Source organism: Liolophura sinensis, chromosome 9 (assembly GCF_032854445.1).
Source record: "Liolophura sinensis isolate JHLJ2023 chromosome 9, CUHK_Ljap_v2, whole genome shotgun sequence".
NCBI lineage: Eukaryota > Metazoa > Mollusca > Polyplacophora > Chitonida > Chitonidae > Liolophura > Liolophura sinensis.
In genome coordinates this window covers 20,854,409-20,876,192 of record NC_088303.1, presented here as the reverse complement: position 1 = coordinate 20,876,192, position 21,784 = coordinate 20,854,409, and the positions used below count along the sequence as shown (strand labels likewise).

Below are 21,784 nucleotides of genomic sequence, written 5' to 3'. Positions count from 1 at the left end.
CACTCGGAACGTTTTCGCTACCGTGACCATGAGCAGTTATTTCAAGAGTATACCATTTCCTCCTATGGCGGGTTCTTTGGAATGGTATAGTACTGACTTATTTTTCAATGCTCCAAAATTCACATTGTGTGAAGTCTGTCTTCATCCTGTTGTCATATTGTGAGTAAAATTATATCCCATGCAGGTCTCATGGAACCTTTCGTCTGGCAGCGAATTCAGGCTTCTGACATTAGTGATCCTTTCCCAGAATTCCTTCTATTAGGTCACGCCGCTGTAGAACTCCGGGGAAGAGTTTGCTGATGCCGGTTGTTAAATTCTCACGGTTCAAAGTTATATCATCCTGACGCTTTTTCTGTTAGCTGCAGCAGAACAACATGGATATTGAAATTACTACACGGTATTCAACTTGATATTCAAATTTTCAGATTTCCTGTGTTTACAAAATTACACGAGAACCACATCTAACCCAATAGCATTAAATCTGTAGACGCGGCATTTCATGAATCATTAAGGGTCTGAAATAATGACGTTTGCCGACATTGATATGTTTTTTGTTTTGTGTGTGTGATCTGCTAAGGATTTGGGATTCGACATCTAAGCATTTTATGTTGGGAGGAGGTGTTTAATTTCGCACACACTTGTTAACTGTGTTAATTGTTCTGGCAGCATGCCGTTTTTGTTTTGCGTGTTGACTCCGCACTCCAGAACTTTTTGATTTATATTCATGTAAAGAAGGAAATCATCGTAACCACTACCGTTTACCATCCAGGTATGCTTGACAAATCTCTTGGCTTAAAATCATCAAGGGCTACTCAGAGTCGCTGTGTTCACAGTGCAGTACTGAGCCAACAGTTGTTAAAAGCCAGGCTCAATGACCAGGACCTGCTGATCTCTGCCACAACGCTATATTTTTGTCACTTGGCAAGCAATATTTATGATAGAGATCGTACTTCAGTCTGAAGCGATGAGAACATAAGTGCATGGCTTCATTGATGGGTCATCGTTCCTTTAAACCTCCACAAAGCACCACTATACCAGTGTATTTCTTAAAGCTCCAGATGCAAAGTTTAGATAGACTTTTCGACGTGCATTTTATCCTATTACACATGTATGAGAATACCCTGTCCGCGAATGATAGTGAACTCACGAATCGTTTGGCAGATTTAAAGAGAAGGCTGGCATACAAGGGGAGCTTAATGTTCGACATGCACGAGGGCTAAGACACAACTCGACCCGACCATTGCGTCGGGTCGCAAGCTTTCGTGTATGCTAAAAGCTCAACTGGAGTTTTAATCCAGTCGTTACCAAACGTTATCCGGACTGGAAACTGAATAACTGATAGGTACAGAGTACACTGTTTCGAACCTCCGATATCAGAACATCCTCCTGTGCCTGATTGTCGGCAAACGTCGTCTCTTCCCAGCAACCAATATGTGTTCACCATACCCCTCAGAGCCGGACATGTGTCCCATTCTGGCTGAAATAAGCAGAAATCAAGAACATTTTGGAGACAAATGACCAGTCAAAAGAGAAAATAATCACCAAGTGCAGATCAAGAAGAACAACATCATTGTCCAAGGCAAAATGTAATCTCTCTGAAACTCAAACTCAAGGCTATATTTCCCGCGATTTCCTTACTTGCTTTATGAAATTGCTGCTTTTACTCAGCTATCAAAAACTGCAGTACAGCTTTTAAATATTAAATTTAAATTAAATTTCAAAAGAGTAATTAAATTTAAAAAAAAAAAATTAACCGGAAATTTTTATTTATGAATTCACCTTCATTTACATAACTGCACCGTACATACTCATGTTGAGTGTTTATGTAGGAATTTAAATAGAACTCTGATAGGCCTTGGTCGTGAATTTTATGTTCTAAAAAAAAAACTGCTTTATCAGCAGTGTGCGTGGTATAATTTCGTACATCCTGGCTTTGTATACACTTTAAATATACCATATTTCGAGATCTGCTTGTGGAAAGTATAGAAAACAATTTATGCCATAGTCTTGTGGAATTTTTAATGTGAGAATTTGATGGAAATAAACTGATTTAGACGAATGTAATTATTCACTTCAAGTCTAGACTGTACTCTGTAACTTACTCGGATAACGTCGTCTGTTCGCATCTCCATGCTGAATCCACTCATTTCCTTTAGAATATCATGTGTCGTTTGGCTCAGGTGAATGCGGTCCGCTATGAAGAAAGCAAGATAGGAAAATAAATCAAGCCATGTATCGACTGTCAAAGCAAGCCGCCAAATAGCTGGATAAATGACATCGTATACTATAGTAGATGATCGTGACTAGCATTACTACACGCATAAAACTCGTGATTTATCAGAGACAGAACAGAACAAAACGCCTGATTTTATTTAAGTAAACGTACCAGTCACTGACCTGTGTTAAAAAGTTTTCGCAACGTTGCACAAGAAACATTTATCACGTGGTGACGAGCTTCGTATTTCCAGCGAAAATAAAACAGCTGCGGCAATAGGTCTACTTGTCGTCACCGATCGCCCACAAGTTATCGCCCGGCTGACGGTAGTACGGTCATTATGAATTATGTTAATTAATTATTTAGCTGCGTTAGATTGATGAGTTGTTTCAGCAGAGGTTTTATACAGTGGCCTACGGACGGGTTTCATGAGCAGAGCATGACGTCATTGCTAAGGTTTCCCGATAATCAATATGGAAAAGGTGCAAAAGCTAGTGAAAATCTTAAGCAAACTTGTTGATACACACCCAACCCGAGCGCCTCCATCTGGCTGGCAATGGTTACCGTGTCTCCGAACAAACAGTAGCGCGGCATCTTGGCCCCGACAACACCCGCGAGAACTGGACCTGCAAAAGACAAATGTGTCCAAACACTCAAGTCTGTTCACTATATTCCACTGGATATTAAATCAAAATACTTTTAGGTGTACTCAAAGGATATGTACGTGTATTTCCATGTGTCTGACACTTTAACTAGAGCTTCAGCTACGGAAAATGGATGCCTGGAATGATGGGAAAAGTTTTTTGCAAAGTTTTAACAAAAGAAAGCATGGTTTTGAACCACTCATCCCAAAATACATGTATACGTGGGTCTGCAACAAACGTTTTATGAAATGTTAAAGATGCAACCTGTGGACTGGTCCGAGATTGACTAGTGCTTAACGTCATGTACAAGGATTTTCCACTAAAATGACGGTGGCCAGGGTTATGGGTGGAAGAAACTGAAGAGTCTGTGGTAGATCGCAACCTTCTCCGGGAACCAGTATCTGGATACCAACGAGAACAGATGATCACCAGACAAACCTCCTGACTTAACGACGCGACCGAAATACCGAGGACTCGATTCGAACATGCAAGCAAGACCCCTGTGTAAGAATGCTTTACCTGTGTGGATGCCGATCCTGAGATGAAACCTTGAGCCCGGTAGATGTGGAATCTCCAGGAAGCTAATGGTATGAACCAGATCCAGTGCCATTGTGGCGATCTGAGAAACGTGCTGGTTGCCATTCCGGTTCGGCAGACCTGAAAATAACCGAATTGCTTATTTCTGCTAAACGTACCAAATCATGCATGACGCTCAGACATGTTCATGCACACAGTGTTCAAATGGACAATCACTGGAATATAAATAATTGACAGATATTACAGCATTCTATTGATTTATATATAGATGCTGGTACTAAAGTAGTATTGCCATGAGAACCATACATTCCCCTGTCATGAGAAGCATGCACTCCTGCCATGAGAACCATACACACTCTCCTGTCATGAGAACCATCCACTATCCTGCCATGAGAACCATCCACTATCCTGCCATGAGAACCATCCACTGTCCTGCCATGAAAACCGAGCGCTATCCTATCATGAGAGCCATACACTGACGTGTCAGGATCATACACTCTCCTGCCATGAGAATCATGCACTCTTCTTTCACGGGAGTACATCACCCCCCGATATTTTGAAACAATCTACGAATCGGTCTGGAGAATAATTCACAAAACGATCTTGACAATACTGTACCCCCCGGTAATGAGAATGGCGACAGCAGCTTTTCTTTCCCAGTGTGAAACATTGGGCATACTTACCCGAGGCCACCATGTAGGCGTCTCCGATCGTCTCAACCTTGTAAACGTCGTACTGCTGTAACAGCTTATCACAGACTGTGAACAAGCTTTTTAGCATGTTGATGACCTGAACTGGGGAGCATTGCGAAGACATCCGTGTGAAGCCAACTATGTCCGAGAAGAAGATCGTGACCTCGGCGAATTTCTCTGGATCCACTTCTTCGTTTCGCTTAAGAATGTTGGCAACGCTCCTCGGAAGCATCTGATATAACAACATTTCAGTTCGCTTCTTTTCTTTCTGGAGAGCATTTGTTCTTAAGTAAAACAAAAAAGAGAAACAATTTATCTTTATTTGTATTCCTGTTATCTATACTGAAAAAAAAACGAGGGTAAATCAATATTCCAATTAAGATCAACATCAAATGATTATAAAGAAGGTAAACGTACCGACTAGCTAGGGTGATTGAATAGCTCTGCATCTCTGTCGTCAAGTTGTAGACACCATGGATAATAACAGGACACATGAGCAGCACAATGAAGAAGACACTGGCTATGACACTCATCTTCAGCAAGTCTTCATGATCCCGCTCATCCAATTCATCAAAAATGGATGACATCACCGCTAACTGGGTATCCAGTAGAACCTTGAGGTAACTGGTCACGCTCTCCATCCAGTACTCGGCAGTGCTAAAGGATCCTTTCCGATGAGATCGCTCGTTTAGACGGATATCCTGTCTCATGTGCTCGAGAACGCCTACAATCGTGTCATTTTTAGCAATAAGTTCATCGTAGATTGATGCAGCGACGTCTGAAAATCGACGAGCTGACCAGAAGGAGGCATTAGCAATATCTTGACTCTCAGAGAACCAAAGATATTCATCTATGGTTGGGAAACTTCCACGAGCGTAAAAAATTGCCCCCAGGGCCCTCTCTATTCCGAAAGAAATTTTGGCGTCAGTGATTTCAAGAAAGGCGACGAGACTCCTCCATACCGTACCCGATCTGGCCTCAGTTATGGAATCGTACAGCCAGTCGAGGAAGACGTTGATGCCTTCTGTGTAAAACAGAAGCTCTTGCGTTACTGTAAGGTTGAGCGTATCGAGCTCGTAGCGATGCTGATTTAGATAGATCTGGTATTTCTCTTGCGTGAGGAATTCGGGGGCACCAATAGCGGTAATTGACGGCCAGTAACTAAGATCTTTCAGAACGTTATCCGTGTCAATGTAGCTCTCGAGCAACGCCTCTTTAGAGTCCGATCTCAGCGAGTTATATAAGTACAGGGCACTAGCGTCCCTCTCCTTTTGTAAATTATGAATGAAGTCCCCCAATTCTATACTGAAACGCAAAACTCTCCGAATGCCGCGAGCGTTGAGGTAACCGTGTAATGTCACGCCGAATGTGTTGGCCGTCATGCCGATGAGGATCATGAGCGGCACCGCCACAATGGATACCATGCGACAAAGCTGACGTCGTTTCCCAGACATCGTGATGGGGTTTCCTGAAACAATACAGTGGAATGCATTGGCACTTGGTGCCCAGCAACAACTTGTTTCCAAATTTAGGTGATGCAAATTGCTATGCACTCTTACAGGTGTGATTTCAACAATGTCAAATTTAGGTAAAATTTAATAAAACTATCGGGGGTTGTGGGAGTGGGGTGGGGGGGGGGGGGGTGCTCCGTGGCTCAATTGATTAGCGCACTAATGACCCAGGAGCCTCTCACCAATGCGGTCGCTATGAGTTCAAGTCCAGCTCATGCTGGCCTCCCCTCTGGCCATAAGTGGGAAGATCTTGCAACAACGTGGGGATGGCTGTGGGTTTCCCCCGGGCTGTGCCAGGTTTCCTCCCACCATAATGCTGGCCGCCGTCGTATAAGTGAAATATTCTTGAGCACGGGGTAAAACACCAATCAAATAAATAAATAATTAAATAAATAAAACTATCAGTTTCAAACCTTTTCCTGTCGCTCATTTCAAAAACATCTGTACCGGCTTTGTTTCCTTTGGAATATATGCACGCCAAGGACAAAATGTGAGAATGAAAATGTAAACTGTGTAAAGTACTGCGAGGTTAAAGAAGCGTAAGTTATTGTCACCTTTGCACATGGAGTCCCACTTCTCCTCTGCATACAGCATGTTCATGATAGCCAGGTCCATTTGGGACGGCGTTAAGCTGGAGCTCGAGGATTTCACCGACTCCGGCAACTCTGAGACCTCATTAGCGTTCCTCCGCCATCGTCCGGGCCATAACACAGACATCTTCGCCCTGTTTGCTCTGTTATGTAAAAGTGCAATACATAAATAAATAAACAAACAATACCACGTGAAAGTTCAGGGGACGGTTCTGTGAAGCCATTTCCTACCCTTAAGATGTAGAAATTTGAAATACGGTTTTGTAGTGCTTATTTTGTGTCACTGGAAATAAAAATAATTGCCCACCTCATCAATGTTACTTTACTGCAAATATGTCAAAAGTTCAACTTCCTCTACCAAAAATTAATTATTTCCGTGTTTCCTGATTTCCGTATACTTTTACAAATCTGAAAATTCCACAGTGAAAATCGGGCGACGTGTAATGTTCATACCTTTATAGTCTACTTGGCAGTTACGCGCTCGTGTCGGTCGATGATTGCATTTAGCCCAAAATGCTAATTAAGACGTAAACTGTGTGTCAAGTTAAATAATGTGTGTCCGTATTAAAAGTAAAATCCGTTAATGGATTCTAGTAAGGACAAACTTTGAAGATGAATTGGCCGAGTGTACTGGCAGTTTGGCCCTAGCAATCCGAATGTGATATAATTCTGTTTTACTTTCTGTGTTTTTTATGGTCTTTGTGTAAATGTTACGGCACCATATGAACTACTTTATTGGGGTATGGTCATCTGTTAGCAACCTGAAAATCAACAGTAAATCAATTCCAGCATCGTTACTGTTGCATGTGTCTTTCGTGATATAGGTTCATGCATACCTCATGGATCTGTTATGAGTCTTTTGATGTTTTCAGTATTCTTTAATGTTAATTTATTTGCAGATGGCACACTGGTTCTTGAACCAATTCACAACGACCATATTCCCTTAACAGTAATGTTGATTTATTTGCAGATGGAACACCGGTTCTTGAACAAATCCACAACGACCATATTTCCTAAACCGTAATGTTGATTTATTTGCAGATGGCACATCGGTTCTTGAACAAATCCACAACGACCATATTTCCTAAGTGTAATGTTGATTTATTTGCAGGTGGAACCTGGTTCTTGAACAAATTCAGAACAACCATGTTTCCTAAACTGCGATGTTGATTTATTTGCACGTGGCACACCGGTTCAACGAAACATATTTTTGAGGTATATGAATGTATAGGGCGTGGTGGCCTACAAATGAGCCGGTTTAATTTGCTCAGTACTAGAATATGGTAACAATATTTGATAACTGTGAGCACTGCAAATGTGTTCTTAAATTTGAACCGATTTAAAGACTACAAAATTCAACAGTGTTCGTATCTATGTAAATTTGGTATCTTCTGATGTGCAGCTTATTTTACAGGAATATTTTCTTCCAGAATGACACCAGATACCCCAGGGATAACAGAGCTATGGGCCTTATGTTCTCCTATGAATATGACCATATGAAGGGATTATTAAAGAGTACTCTTCTCCAGGCCCCATCTTTCTCATTCACTAAACGGTATATTGATGACCTGCTAATCTTACGCAATCCATATGTAGCAAAGGCATAATCCGCCTTCGTTGAATTTAAAAGAAACTCCACACTCTCCAGATGGTACATCTTATTTGGACTTGTATTTGTACAAAGATCAAAACGGTTTTTTGTTTGTCTCGCCGAAGTTTGACAAAATAAATTATTCTTACTTGGATAAAAATATACCGAAGAGTCCTGCTTATGGCGTGTACATATCTCGCCTTGTAGCATTTGTTAGATCTCGTATGTTGTGTGACGATTTTAATCAACGACACAAGTTATTACTGCAAAAACTAATGTGTCAAGGTTATTCCTTCAAACACCCTAAAGTTTCTTTAGTTTCGCAATGAGTATAATTCTGTTTTCAGTAAATATGGATACAGCGGCCAGATTCTCCAGTAATCTACTCCATAAATTTGTCTAATCCCATTTAGCCCAGAGATAGGGGCTGTATATTCATCGTGTTGAATTAGATCGCCCCGTGGATATGTGAGCACTTCACACTATTTACGCGTTTACAGTTAGAATAAAAGCCTGACCGAGGTAGATTGACAAAAGACCGTATTTTACCGGTTACACGTTGTCATTTACTGGCCATCACTGCTCTGGTTTTACTCTACAGGCTCTACGTCTATAATCATATATGAACAGTTGCAAGCAAAGCGCACATTTTACATATTTTTGTTATGGACATCTCATAAACTTTCGTGGTACACGATCTGAATACTGATTTAATTCATTCACCTAGAACGTTCCTTGCGTCTTCCCATCATTCTTGAAACTATGGCCTGCTTCTTTTTGCATGATTCCGCCATAATTTCGTTCTTTATATACAGGTACTTTCTTAGAACGAAATATAGGCGCCAAAGCAGACATTCGTACACCAGACGTCAACCAAAATGAACAATTCCCCAAAATACATTAGGAATTGGTCTTGTGCTTATTGTATGTCTATCCGACGCCTATTTTGGCTCACGGCTGGTGGACGAAAAAAAAAAGGAAAAAACTTCCAGAGCATGAGCAGTTAAATATTAGACACGCACCGTTTTAAGACAGTAAATTTCCTCTGTTGTTTTACTTACCTCAGACCCTTTCAGCAAGTAATGCATGAAACCGGAGCGGTTTACTGCCCTTTGAAGACAAAGCTCTTTTTAATAACTTTCAATAGCCAAATAAATTATTCATATTGACCGGTTGACTGTTGCTATGAATTTAACGATTTTCTTGGAGTATCGTCCAGAGTTTGCAATACAAACAATTAAATTTGTATTATTTTTGTAAATAATCTTAATGATGACCAAATAAAGGTCGAAATATTTAATGATTTTTAACGATGCGTTTTAAGTCCTTTCTCGGAGTGAGTTGAATAATTTACTATGTGAAGTTAATGGGTGGATCTAGTGGATACTTGTAGTCCTACAAGTGCATGCATGTAAACAAAATGCAGGCTGATTTAATGCTATTATTATTAGTGTTTCTTTGTTGTTACGTCATTAATGCAAAAATTATAACGGCAAGGTAAAATACATATTTATGTGCATACATGATGGAGTTTTTGTTTTTACCGTCTCCGTCAAGTCTTAATATTTGTAATACATGTTTCTTTCACGACGCATTCCTCAAGTATTGCCTTTTAAAATCTACTGATGCTTGTATTTTTACCTCTTCACAAACTTTTGCATCTAGCATTAAGTTGGACACGGATTAGATTTATTACCTTTCATGTTTTTCCGTGTTTTAAGTTTGTAATTTTTGACGTTTCGTGCACCTGAACTGTAGCCTTAAACTTTTGGTTATACCTTACTCTGTAAATAACACTTATCGGCTCTTATCTGGATCCTTACCTGTTGATGTAATACAAAAATAAACAAACAAATAAGTGAATGGATTGCTGAGTATATCGGCCAACAGGCCTAGAGGCATACTATCGCCATTAGCTATGTTTATGGCACATAAGTATATAGAGTAAGCTCACCGTGCTGTGCGCCCTGTTTACTTCAGAGAGGCCCCGTACACAGATGTGATCATATCAAGACTCCGCACTGGATCTGACAAGACTGTTCAGCCACCTTGCCAGTAAGGTAGAGAGAAAGTACAAAACTGATAGGCAGCCCACTAGACTTAATTGGGGTTTAATTACATTCCGTAATCGTGCAAGCAGAGGCATGAAGAGCTAAGAAATCTGGACGCATGTGCATACCGGATAAGTACGTATCGGCCAACAAATCAATTATAAAATGCCTATGCCGAAGCCCACAGCAACAAAGCGATGTTGCGGTGTTGTAGTTTAATTAGGTTGTTGTCAGATTCCGCACGTGCTTTGTGTCCGCGCTGAGAGACGACTCAGCTGCTGTGTATGACGAAAGGAAGACATATCCTGCGTTTTTTTATTTGGAGTCTTTTTAAATCGTTCAGCATAAGCAAGGAAATCCAAAGTACATCACCTTCAGAAATGATCTCTGCGACCGTGTTCCAACCCCCAACATTTCCAAAAAATAAAAGAAAGAAAACTAAGAAAAGCGTAAAATAAATGACAGGACACCATGTGGCTAAGTCTGGCTTTATATATGATTGTTTCAAGGGCCATTCGTGGTGTGGATCGATTGCACAGGTACATCCAGTTTCAATGGAAAAATGTAGCAATATAGTGTACATGAAAATCAATTACATTACACTAAATACTTGAACGAGAGTAATTACGAAAATAATAACCCGATTTTAATTAAACTTAAGTATGCACAAGTTTAGATTGAGCTGAAAGGACAAAATCTGAATAAATGGAATAGCACAACTATATACACAAAGTCCTGTACAAGGTAATAATTATGAAATAATTACCTGATGGCCATTAAACTGAAACATGCACAAGGAATCAAAGAATCGCCGTTTTCAAGCCGTCTATTGCGTCTTCGGGCTCAAGGGTGTTTCTATAACAAACCAGACAGTGGCTCCAAGTGCCATCAAAACACACAAAACCAAAAGTGGGTCACACGTGTATAAAAGAACATGGCCATTTATGCTTATGCTGTGACATTTCAGACTGCCCCAAGTCTAGACTCGTGTAGTTCTCAGGTTTTTCCGCTTGAATCCGTGTGAAGTTTCAGGTGTCACATAAAACTACCGAGTGTTAAAAGGGCTACTAAATGAGCACTGAATGAAAAAATTTACATACATGGATAACATTAAAGTACAAATTTATGCCGCGAAATTGAAAAAAAATTTTGTGTCCATTTTTTAAAATTCTTTTCTGTTTTATTTCCGTAATTACTGAACAAATATTTTCATTCACATTCATTCAAATGTTTGATTTCTAATGGCGGTCATATGCACAGTGTTTATCTATCTGCGATTTCCGAAGTTACAAAGTGATCACTCCCGTTTTGAGCAAAATAGGTTACAATCTTCCTCCTCGTTATAAACAGAACATTTCACAAACTGATCATTCCGCTCTACAAACTGATCACTCCGCTCTGAGGAGAACACATCACAAGATGATCAATTTGCCCTGATGGGCGGAACACCTCCGACCTGAGCGGTACGTCTCACAAACCGATTACTTCACCCAAAGCGGAATGCTTCACTAACTTTGTCATTTCGCGGTGATCGAAACGCTTTACGAATTTGTCATTTCACCCCGATCGAAAGACTTTACGAACTTGTATTTTTTGTTATTCTGAGCAGAACGCTTCACAAACTGGTCGTTTCGCTCTGAACGGAACTCTTTACGAACTGGTCATTTATTCCGCAGCGGAAGGCTCCACAAGCTTATCGCTTTGTATCGCGCGCATCAGCCGTTATGCATTAAATGGATATATTTTTCCTTCCTGATTAAAAGGATTTGTTTAATAAAGTTAAGCGGAAAGCAAACAGATTTAACCGCAGATAGAGTTAATGAAAATCAGGTGCAAGGATGTATTTCCGTTTGAGGTACCGGTACCTTTGAAACACGAAACATAATATTTCCAGATGTTCTTTAATATGTTTTGGGGTATTTTGATGGTGGTTGTCTTCTCTTATCTTGTAAATTTCACCTTGGTTATTGATTCGTAAATTACATGCATGTTTACGTCAAAAGACAAATTACACAGCATGTGTTCGAAGAGCTGTGAAGTGAGATCACCTGGAACGCGTTAAAGGTGTTAATTACAGCTTTTTGGCTTCATGGGAGTTCAGCGATTCGGTCACCTGTCATTGGCAGTGGTGGTAAGTATTTGGACAGGCAGGAGGTGGAGAAGTTGGATTAATTTTGCTAGACGACACAAGAATTCTCCGAAACCAAGCCATTGCACAAGAATCTGAGGATATTAATGATAAACCGGTGAGTATAACAATGGGGAACATTCCTTTCTACCCCAGGTTATTAATATCGTGCTTGGACATTCTCTGACGCTGTTTCCGATTTCAAGTGTTGGCTTGTACGCCAAGGCAATGAGATTTGACCGTTCATTCACCGTTACACATGATGCTCTAACTTTCTTGTTGAGTCGATGAAGACAATGTATGGCTAGTTTTATTTATTAAACCTACCAACAGCGTTCAAGTATAGGAAAACAACAGATGGGTGCTTTCTATAAAAGCGCATCGCCTTGATACAGGTAAACATTTTTCCCCTGGCTAATGGAAATTGAAGCTGGAAGGACAATCTGAGTCGGGGCATCTGGAACATATGTCACATTTTACTGAGAACTATACGTCGGAAAAACACTCCTCTTTATGTATTAATTGGTAAAACCCGACATGTAAGATTAGTGTCACAGGCTACTAATATCGAAAACAATGTTTATCATATACTTTATTTGAACAAAATTTTTGACACAACTATAGGCCTACACTGTAAGAATTGAATGCGAATTTACAGCCTGAAGCACTGTATATTGTTACAGTAAATCATGTTGTAAATATTTTACACCATTTTGCAGCGCAATTCTGCACCTATGTGGTGTAATTTTACTCTAGTCGACATGTATTTACAGCATTATCTGTAAAACTGTAGCGGTTTGACCATTCACAGTCCACTTTGCTGTAAATTTACACTGATTTTCTTAATGGATATATGGATTTTGTTATTTTGCAATGGAGTTAACTGATTATTTATAATGGTATATGTGGAACATTTTCCCTGAGAGCTTTATACATATACCAGAAATGTGTCTCAAGAATCGTTTTAAGGTGCGTTTTGGCACAAAATGTAATATTTAATCACATTCATTTGTCTCCAAACATGCATTTTCATGTGAATATTTAGAACAAAATACAGTAGTTCGGATTTCCACCACAATCTATATAATACGATCAGACATACTTTACGTTTTGCCGGAAATTTTAGCAAGTTCACTTTGCAGAGAACCCGAGACACCCACTTTCATACACCAGACATTATTCTGTTTCATTCACCGAATTCTAGGAGTTGAGAATAATACTTTGATTGGTGTTTAACGCCATACTCAAACATTTTTCACTTATGTGATGGCCATCGGTATGATAGGTGGAGAAAACAGGAGTGCCCGAGGTAAACCACTGGTTTTAGGCAAATGACTGGCGACTTCCCGTGTGTGACGTAGCCTACAGATATGCACAACATAGTGATGGAAGAAGAGTCAGCGTTACACGAGCGTTGTCGACTGCCAATTATCACCCATGGCCTCCAGAGTAGTGAGAACGTGAATTAACAATTCACTGTCAGAGACCAGGGCCGGTTCATGAAACTCACTTAGCTATAAATAAGCCCTTAACTACCATGACAACGTATGTTGCAAACATACATAGTGCACTTAGCTAAAGGCAACTAAACACTGGAAGTAAGCTTCATGAAACCGAATCTAGCGACTTAAAGGCCAGGGCTTAATCACTAACCTACAATTCGTTCCAGGATGACACCAATATAGAACGCTGTTCTGGCTACCGCTGTCTTTCGTATTTAACCAGGGAGCTAGGAGACAAACTCCTGAGTGCAGGAACTGTCTCCTTGAGGACAAAGTACATGTGTCACTTGAAACAAATAAAGACTTTATACAATGTTATGACGTAATGAGACCATACTGCTTACAGCGCATATTTCGCTCTCTACGCTTGTGTTAAATCACTGCCACCACTAGACAAGCTTGACCTTAATAGCCTTTTTCCGTCAAAAGACAAATTACACAGCAACGCATGTAGGCTTGCTTAGGCTTAGCCACACCACAGGTGTCCGCACCAGAAATATTTAATCAACATTCGTCTATAGAATTGTTTCAGGAATTGGTTTGAATCATGCTGTGCATACCTTAGATATCGGGAATGCATGTGTAGAAAAAATTATCAGAAACAACGATTGAGTCTTTATGTTTTCTGACATCACATCCTGCTTCATGACCGTAACCCCAGTGACCTCGGCGTTGTTCACGATTTCTACACAAAATTTGCTAGTAGTGGCAGGTATATGAAGCGGACATAGAGAGCGACGCATGCGCCGTGAGGAGTATGTAATGAGGCCTGTGTGAAAGACAATGCACGGTGCAAGCGCTTGTGCTAACGTCATACTTGTTCACAATTATCAGCAGACATCCGGTGTCACTGTATAAGACGTTTGAGTGACACAACATTTGACAATTATTAACTGTGAAAACACTGCTCACATATTTTTAATTATTTCGACACGCTACAGTTACGTATTTAAAAAAAATCTTGATATAATTCTATTTACATCACGATAGCAACCTAAGTTTTTTTTTTGGAAAAAAGTCAATTGCTGTGTTACAATCCGTGCCATTTTTTAAAACAATACAAATATATTTGTCGTCATATTAAAGCTTGCAAGTTATGTTCGTTTTGCAGATACAAACTCTACTTATGTGTGGCAAACCTATAAACATGTATTTATTCATTTTTTTTGTGTTTTACGCCATACTGAAGAATATTTCAATTATACGACGACCGCCTGCATAATGATGGCAGAAAGCCGGACAGAACCGGACGAAACCCACGCCCATCCGCAGGTGGATGGCAGACCTTCCCACGTACGGTCGGAGAGGAAGCCAGCATGAGCTGGGCTTGAACTCACAGCAACCGCATTGGTAAGAAGCTCCTGGGGCATTGCACCCACCACCAGGGCCACGTATGCCCACGGAAAACATATATAAATTATATAACCAATTTCATGGCATTATAATCTGTAAGAACAAAAACTATGCCTTGACTTGGAATTTACGTCATCAAACCTCATTTACAAACAAAACTTAAGACGAAAATCCTTAGAATTGAATTTTCTCTCGGCAGTCTGAATTTTTCGGAAACGAAATAGGGTAAACAAATTGTATTCATTGATGAATCGCAGGGAGACATGCATCTTGGATTTGTCGCTTAAAACTTTTACTTCCTTTGTTGTTTTTCTTTCCTTGGTGGAATACATTCATTCCGTCTGTTTTAGAAGGAATCACTAGCCATAAATATCAATTGCCTTTCAACACTGGTCAACTTTGACCACGGCTCAAAGGTCAGCAAGAGAAGCTACGAAACATCGGAATGCTAGCAGGAACCTCTTTAGCGTCGAGGGATGGACTTCGGTTATCACGAGAGGCCGTTCTATAGCTGGAGAGTTGACTCCCCTGATACCGTTGCGGAGCTCGAGGCCGTCATGCAACAATTGAATCAGACTCCGCGGCACAGGAAACAGACGGGTACAACTGATTATTAGTACAAGAATTCAAGTGAAATGCAAATTAATCTGTTATGTAGCCGAAATTAGCGAGTAAATTTTGTTAAATGCATACAGGTGTATTTACCGCATACTTTATTGTTCGAAAATACATGTAGATTGTCTTTCTACCGGATAAAAACAACATTACCGGCATATCCCTTAGTTCAAGAGTTAATAGGCGTAGTATTACAACCTATATGAACGTACAATGTATATCAGTACTAGTGTGCTAAACACGTGATAGGTGACAAAACAGCGGTAGTGTCAACACGTTTTTCTTAGTATTTAGATAAAAGTTGAGTAAACTGAAACGTTCATATTGCATTTACAACACTCGTTTCATTCATGTATAGACCTGTGATGAGTACAATGAAAGAAATAAATCCATACATTTCATCAAAAATAATTACAAAATGGTAGCACCTTAGACAGATTTATATAGCCTACGGTTGCCCTCCAACTTGTAAACATTTGATCACATATTTGTTTATATGACAGTGGCGTTGGGGATTATTAGCGATCATGCCATACGGAGCAGAGAGCGGTTCCATCTTGGTAGATTTCTGATGCTTTTCATACTTCCGGTAGTGGCCATGTTGATCCTGTGTATCTGTTTTGTGACAGACAAGTCCAGTGAGCTGATGACAAAACAACAGGTGAGTTCTATAACCTTTGGCGGGATAAATACAAAACATCAGGTGAGTTGTAACCTTGGTGGAATATATACCAAACATCGGGTGAGTTGTAACCTTGGTGGAATACATACCAAACATCAGGTGAGTTGTAACCTTGGTGGAATACATACCAAACATCAGGTGAGTTGTAACCTTGGTGGAATACATACCAAACATCAGGTGAGTTGTAACCTTGGTGGAATACATATCAAACATCAGGTGAGTTGTAACCTTGGTGGAATACATACCAAACATCAGGTGAGCTTTTATCTTGGCGTGATATATAACAACCCTCAGGTGAGTTGTAGGCCTTGGCGGAATAAATAGCACACATCAGATGCGTGAGTTCTCCCACGTTTAGGGCTGATGGACAGGCATCAGCAGAGTTCTTCCATCGATAGAGTATGGTCTAACGTTTTGCCAGTGAATGAAGGGTTTTCCTGTTTGGGCTAGCAAGATCCCATTACGTGAAAATTTCTTCGTTTCTTTAATTCCCTCCTTACCTTTTGTACCAATTTCACTTGACTGTTGCTTGTCAAGCATATTGATTTATTTACTCATTCTCGAGTCTTCAAGTAATAAAAATGATAATTGTACGTTCACGTCTCATTCTTAAACGAGATCATAGTTAAGTTTAGGCCTATCTCTAAAGGAATTTAATTCTTGACTTTAGGTGCGGATTTGTGAAATCCATTGCTCTCACTATTCTTAACAATGACTGGTAGATGACCCGTATGTGTGCAATCTAAGGCTGGTTGCAGATCATTTATCTTCTACAATTATGGTGTGCATATCTGTTTACCCAGGGCAAGGGTTTACCTCTCGCAATCCGGTTTCCACCAGTGTGGATTGCCATGTTAAGACTGTCAAAAAACTGAGTCTGAATTTTTTATGCATTAGAATGTTATACCCCACTCATTAAAACGATCGCTATCATAAAAGTGAAACATTCTTCAGTGTGGTGTTCAATAACAATCATAGATAAATAAATAAGTAAAAACATAAGTTAATAAATAGATGGTGATCCATATGTATAAATGTGTTCATTAGGTGCGAGCTTTAGTTGTGGATATAGAGACGCTGATTGATAACGTGAGGAGGGAGAGGGCAGCCATGACCCTTCATCAGACAGAACAGACAGAGGAAAGTGAGGCAGGCCTTCGTGAAGCCAGTCTCTTAGTGGATCGACATATCATGACCAAGTCACACTGGTTACAAGAACTTCAGCCGTACGTCCGGAGTTTTCGCAGGGTGTTCGAGGACACAACACTGTCCATTACTGATCAACTGTCCGCATACTCTAGTATAATAAACAAAATGTCGGCGGTCTGGGTGCGGGCATACCCAGAAAAAAACGAAATAAAATTTTGGAAAAGCTTGGTGAGATATCTACTGCAACTGATTTTGAATTTCCACTGCGTTATTGAAAAGGATGCATTGAAATCGTTTTCCCAGATGAATGAGGAGCCATCGCCTTTGGATTCCGTTCTTTTCCACAGTGCGGTTAACATGTTAGTGGATAACTGGTTCTCTACTATAACACAGAATGCTTCCCCACAAAACTCCATAAAGGTTGAAGACCTTACCTTCCGTAAGGCTGGAGCTTTGATTGCTTACAACATGACTACACGTCTGTCATGGCCGGACGTGGTGGAACGATTTGTGATTCTGCAGCAAAACACTACACAGAGAGCGAAAGAAGACATGTTGGAAACTATCACTCAACAGGAATATGGCGATCGAACTGTCGTTACAGGATACATTATTCTGATTTTCCTTTCGTTGTCGTTCCTACCTTTTCTTGGTTGCTCAATCAGAAACATTCTGCTGTCCTACAATCGGTTCATCAAGGCTTTGAATACTCGCATACAGGAAGTAAAAGCCGAGGAAAAGCGCGCTAAATCAGTGATGTGTCAGTTGATGCCGCCCTCTATTGTTAGCAGTCTCTCTCAGAGAGCGGAGGTAAATACCGAGTTTTTCAGCTCGGCCACAATAATGTTTGCTGATATCCATGGCATCTCATCTCTGATATCTAAATGTTCTCCCAGTGATGTCATCACGACAATGAACTGCTTGTTTACACTTCTTGACAAAAGAATAGAGAAATATGATACGTATCGAATGGATATTGTAGGAGAGTCCTACATGATTTCCTCAGGTAAGACATTTTAACTTTATAATCAGAATGTTCATCCCGTTAGACCACAGCAACACTCTTTCAAAAAGTTTCTTCTTTCTTGATTATAGATTATATTTTTTGGAGATGAAAAAACTTTGTGAAGATTCCTTTTTCTTAAAGATATTAATGTGTGCGTCATCCTGTTTTCATGAATAATATTTGTGTGCTTTTTGTGTTCAAAATATTTCGATAGGCAATATATGACTGGAGGTAAAAGTTGCTCAATCCACCCTCCTCTCGTCAACAATTCCATTTCGCCAACAATGTCAATTTTACCCACAATAATGTCGTGTTTTTTCATATAAAGGAGTGCCTCGTAGAAATGGCAACAAGCACGTGACGGAGATAGCTAATCTGGCCTTGGATCTTGTGAATGTATTCAGTGATCTTGAGATAATATATTCCCCGGAGTCCCGAGTGTCCTTCAAGTTGGGTATTCACACAGGTCAGTACCTACCATTATTACACTGCATTGATTGGTTCTTGTTTTCCACTGGTCAGTACACGGTCACATGGTACTCCGTAAAACATGATGTACAACAATCACGCGCTCAAACAAAGCAACGTCACGTCTCGCAAAGTAATATCTCACCTTTACGAGGAAATAGCCAACGATTCTCTACTGTAGCTTCCTCCCTTTGCGCGCCTTGATCTCTGCATGGTGTCCGCTTGCCTGTGAAGTAAGCAACTGGACGCTATGTACAAATTCAGGGATTTGAAATACTGACTGAGCAAGTACACTGGTTTGTATATCAGAAATTGTCAGTTCTTTACAAGTGATATTGTGAGCCATTTCTCCCTTTATATCTGTATTGATCTTGCGAATGTATTCAGTGATTTTGATTCCTCTCGTTCAAACTTGATATTCACACAGGTCACTATATATGTCATTGCATTTATGTATGGATCAGGGGGGAAGTTGTTCCAAAGCATATTAAAAGTTAAGCCAGGCTTAAATCTAAATACCAGTCTTGGCCTCATACAAAACTAATGTGACTGTAATCCAGTCTAAAGTTTGTATCCAGTTTACCTGCTGAAACACTAGTGAATAACTGAGCCCTAATGACTATATTCAGCGATTTGTTGGTGATATATACCCCGGAGCCTCCAGTCTCCTTCCAACTTGAAATGCCAGAGCTTTCGTATTCAGTTCCATATATGCAGATTTTCGCCACTGTTCACGGGTAGCTGGATTGTAACATGCTACTTCCTTATTGTGTAAGTACTGTGTTCTGAACCGTTAGCGGACAAGGACCTTGATTCTCACTTTTCGTTTACAGGACCTATTCACCTTGGTACAGTTGAACGTGCAAAGCTCGACTTCAACGAAATATAGCTATAACATGGACAACTGCGTTTATGATTTACAGTGGTCGTGTGTTTTGATTGCTTTATACAGGGCCATGTGTAGCCGCATTGTTTGGCACGTCCAGACCTCGTTACCGGTTGATTGGTGAGACGGTTGGCATTGCTTCCAGAATGGAACTCACAAGTTTGCGTGAGTGTTTATTAACCTGCTTGTTTAGACTAAATGTCAAATAATTTCAATTTATAGTGCTCACTGATATACTTGAGTTCGAGTTCTCACATTACAAGTGTGCCATCAGTTGTTTGCGTCACAAAGGACACACCTGTTAAATGTGATAACAACACAGTAATCTGAGTAATTCTAGACCAGCGACGTCTAAAAAATTGCAATTAACATCACTGCAAGTTTTTTTTACCTAATTCTGCTAAAGCCATGGTGCTAGGGGGCGTGTAGGCTGCTGCTGTTCGTGTATTTGCATGAACAGTTGGAGTGACGCAGTGGCTGAGGTTAATTGACAGGAGACCGCATTTCACAGGTTACCTGTGATCATTTGCCAGCTATCACACTGTCGTCGCTGTTCTGGTATTACTCTCTTATAGTATACTTATTTCATTTTTTATCATTACACTGCAGACGCTTTTCGTAACTTGTCGCAGTGCATAAATTTCCATACGACAATATATGGGTTCGTGTTTTCTGCCATGCTTGAGTTTATTTCATTTATACGACTAAAACCAGGTTTATATGAGGAAGGAAAACGGGTATATGACTAACTTCAAGTCACAATCGGTCAAACGAGAGCTGCAGTATAATGTATGTCCTCATAAGTATACGTCACTTTGGTGTGAACTGAAGAGATGTAGTCTTGACCGCTTTTAATACAATCGTGTGCCCTCGTCAATTTATAGGCCTATATAGAATCACAAAGTTAGAAACCTTCTGCTATACTTAGTTGAATTTGGCTTGATAACAAGATGTTCATCTAGGCGATTAAGCTTCTTGTAAACACCATCTGGAGCAGTTTATGTATAAACTGTTAATGAATTTCCTTAATCGTTTCAGCAAATAAAATTCAGATAAGTGCTGTGAGCAAAGCTCTACTAGCGGTAGAAGATTACTTTATTCAACCAAGAGGGCTCATTGAAATTAAGGTAAGATTTTTGTTTCTCCAGATCCCAACGTAAACCGACCGTTGAAGACGTACACCAGTTCAGATACTTCAATCCCTTGTATGAAATAAAAATAATACGTGCCGCGATGGCACAAATTATTTTATTTAAAGCTTCACGCGGTAGGTGGCCCTTAAAACAGGTTTCTAACAATACTCTTCTTTATTTCATAGGGGAAGAGAAAAATGTTGACCTACTGGCTTATAGGACGGGACATTGAGGATCATAACAGCGAACTGGATATAGACGAACTTCACAAAAGTCGACGTCGAGAAAGTTTCAGCGCTTGGTCAAATGTCTGGGATAGTAGACCTAATAGTCAGCGGACCGGGAGTCGAATTTCGGTCAAATTTACCACTCCCAGGGTGTCCGTCGATGAGAGGCGAATCAGCACTTTCTCCAGGTTCAACGCACGCATTTCTGAAAAGATTCCGACGATTGAAGACATAGAGTTTTTACATGCAAACAAAGCAGGCAGTCCTCTCATATTACAATTGACTGAAGGTATTCACTATTGAATAAATTTTATTTTTTTTTAATTGGTGTCTCATGTTCTACTCAGGACTATTTCACTTATACAGCATTATGATCTGACGACACCGGACAGCCCAGGGTAAACCCACGACCATGCGTAGGAAGCCAGCATGACCTATAGGCCCTACTGGAACTCTCAGCGAGGACGCTGTTGAGGGGATGGCTGCTAATAAAGACAGTGCAGTGTGTTGGTTATGTCAGCTCGAGCTCGGTAGGCTCAGCAGATATTTTTCAGGCACTTACTGAGTGCGCAAGTTAATGAGAGTCTTCATTTATGTCGAAAAACAAGTATCTTTCACGAGTAGGTTTCGTTCATTATCGTTGTTCATTGTGTATTTTTGTCTAATCATCATTAGAAGGTAACTTGTAATTACTTTTACGGATGATTATATTTATGTATTACCACCAAAAAATTATTTTATGTTGGTGGTAATATATAATTCTGTCGTAGGGATTAATATGTAAATTATATTTAAGGAGGTAAG

General features: G+C 40.1%; 2 protein-coding genes across 2 annotated transcripts; one reads left to right on the top strand and one right to left on the bottom strand.

Annotated features, from left to right (window-relative positions):
* Positions 1 to 229: 229 nt before the first annotated feature.
* Positions 230 to 6,316, bottom strand: LOC135475689 (receptor-type guanylate cyclase gcy-2-like). Its single transcript, XM_064755620.1, has 7 exons — positions 6,154 to 6,316; positions 4,506 to 5,556; positions 4,080 to 4,372; positions 3,379 to 3,516; positions 2,743 to 2,841; positions 2,103 to 2,194; positions 230 to 352 (listed from the first exon to the last, which is right to left on the bottom strand). The coding sequence occupies exons 1-7, from the start codon at positions 6,314 to 6,316 to the stop codon at positions 230 to 232; spliced, it is 1,959 nt and encodes a 652-aa protein (XP_064611690.1).
* Positions 6,317 to 15,290: 8,974 nt separating this feature from the next.
* LOC135475688 (uncharacterized) lies at positions 15,291 to 21,283 on the top strand. The gene is made up of 6 exons (XM_064755619.1): positions 15,291 to 15,414; positions 15,933 to 16,090; positions 17,159 to 18,266; positions 18,595 to 18,732; positions 20,659 to 20,747; positions 20,939 to 21,283. Exons 1-6 carry the CDS (start codon positions 15,291 to 15,293, stop codon positions 21,281 to 21,283), a joined length of 1,962 nt encoding a protein of 653 aa, XP_064611689.1.
* The last annotated feature ends 501 nt before the right edge of the window (positions 21,284 to 21,784 follow it).

Excerpts from the sequence above, each read along its gene's own strand:
- LOC135475689 (XM_064755620.1), bottom strand. The coding sequence starts at position 6,316 with ATGTCTGTGTTATGGCCCGGACGATGGCGGAGGAACGCTAATGAGGTC. Across the intron at positions 2,195-2,742 it reads GATGGAGGCGCTCGGGTTGG|CGGACCGCATTCACCTGAGC; the intron begins GTGTGTATCAAC and ends CTTTCTTCATAG. Across the intron at positions 353-2,102 it reads GAACAGACGACGTTATCCGA|AAAAAGCGTCAGGATGATAT; the intron begins GTAAGTTACAGA and ends TGCAGCTAACAG.
- LOC135475688 (XM_064755619.1), top strand. The coding sequence starts at position 15,291 with ATGGACTTCGGTTATCACGAGAGGCCGTTCTATAGCTGGAGAGTTGAC. Across the intron at positions 18,267-18,594 it reads GTCCTACATGATTTCCTCAG|GAGTGCCTCGTAGAAATGGC; the intron begins GTAAGACATTTT and ends TTTCATATAAAG. Across the intron at positions 18,733-20,658 it reads CAAGTTGGGTATTCACACAG|CAAATAAAATTCAGATAAGT; the intron begins GTCAGTACCTAC and ends TAATCGTTTCAG.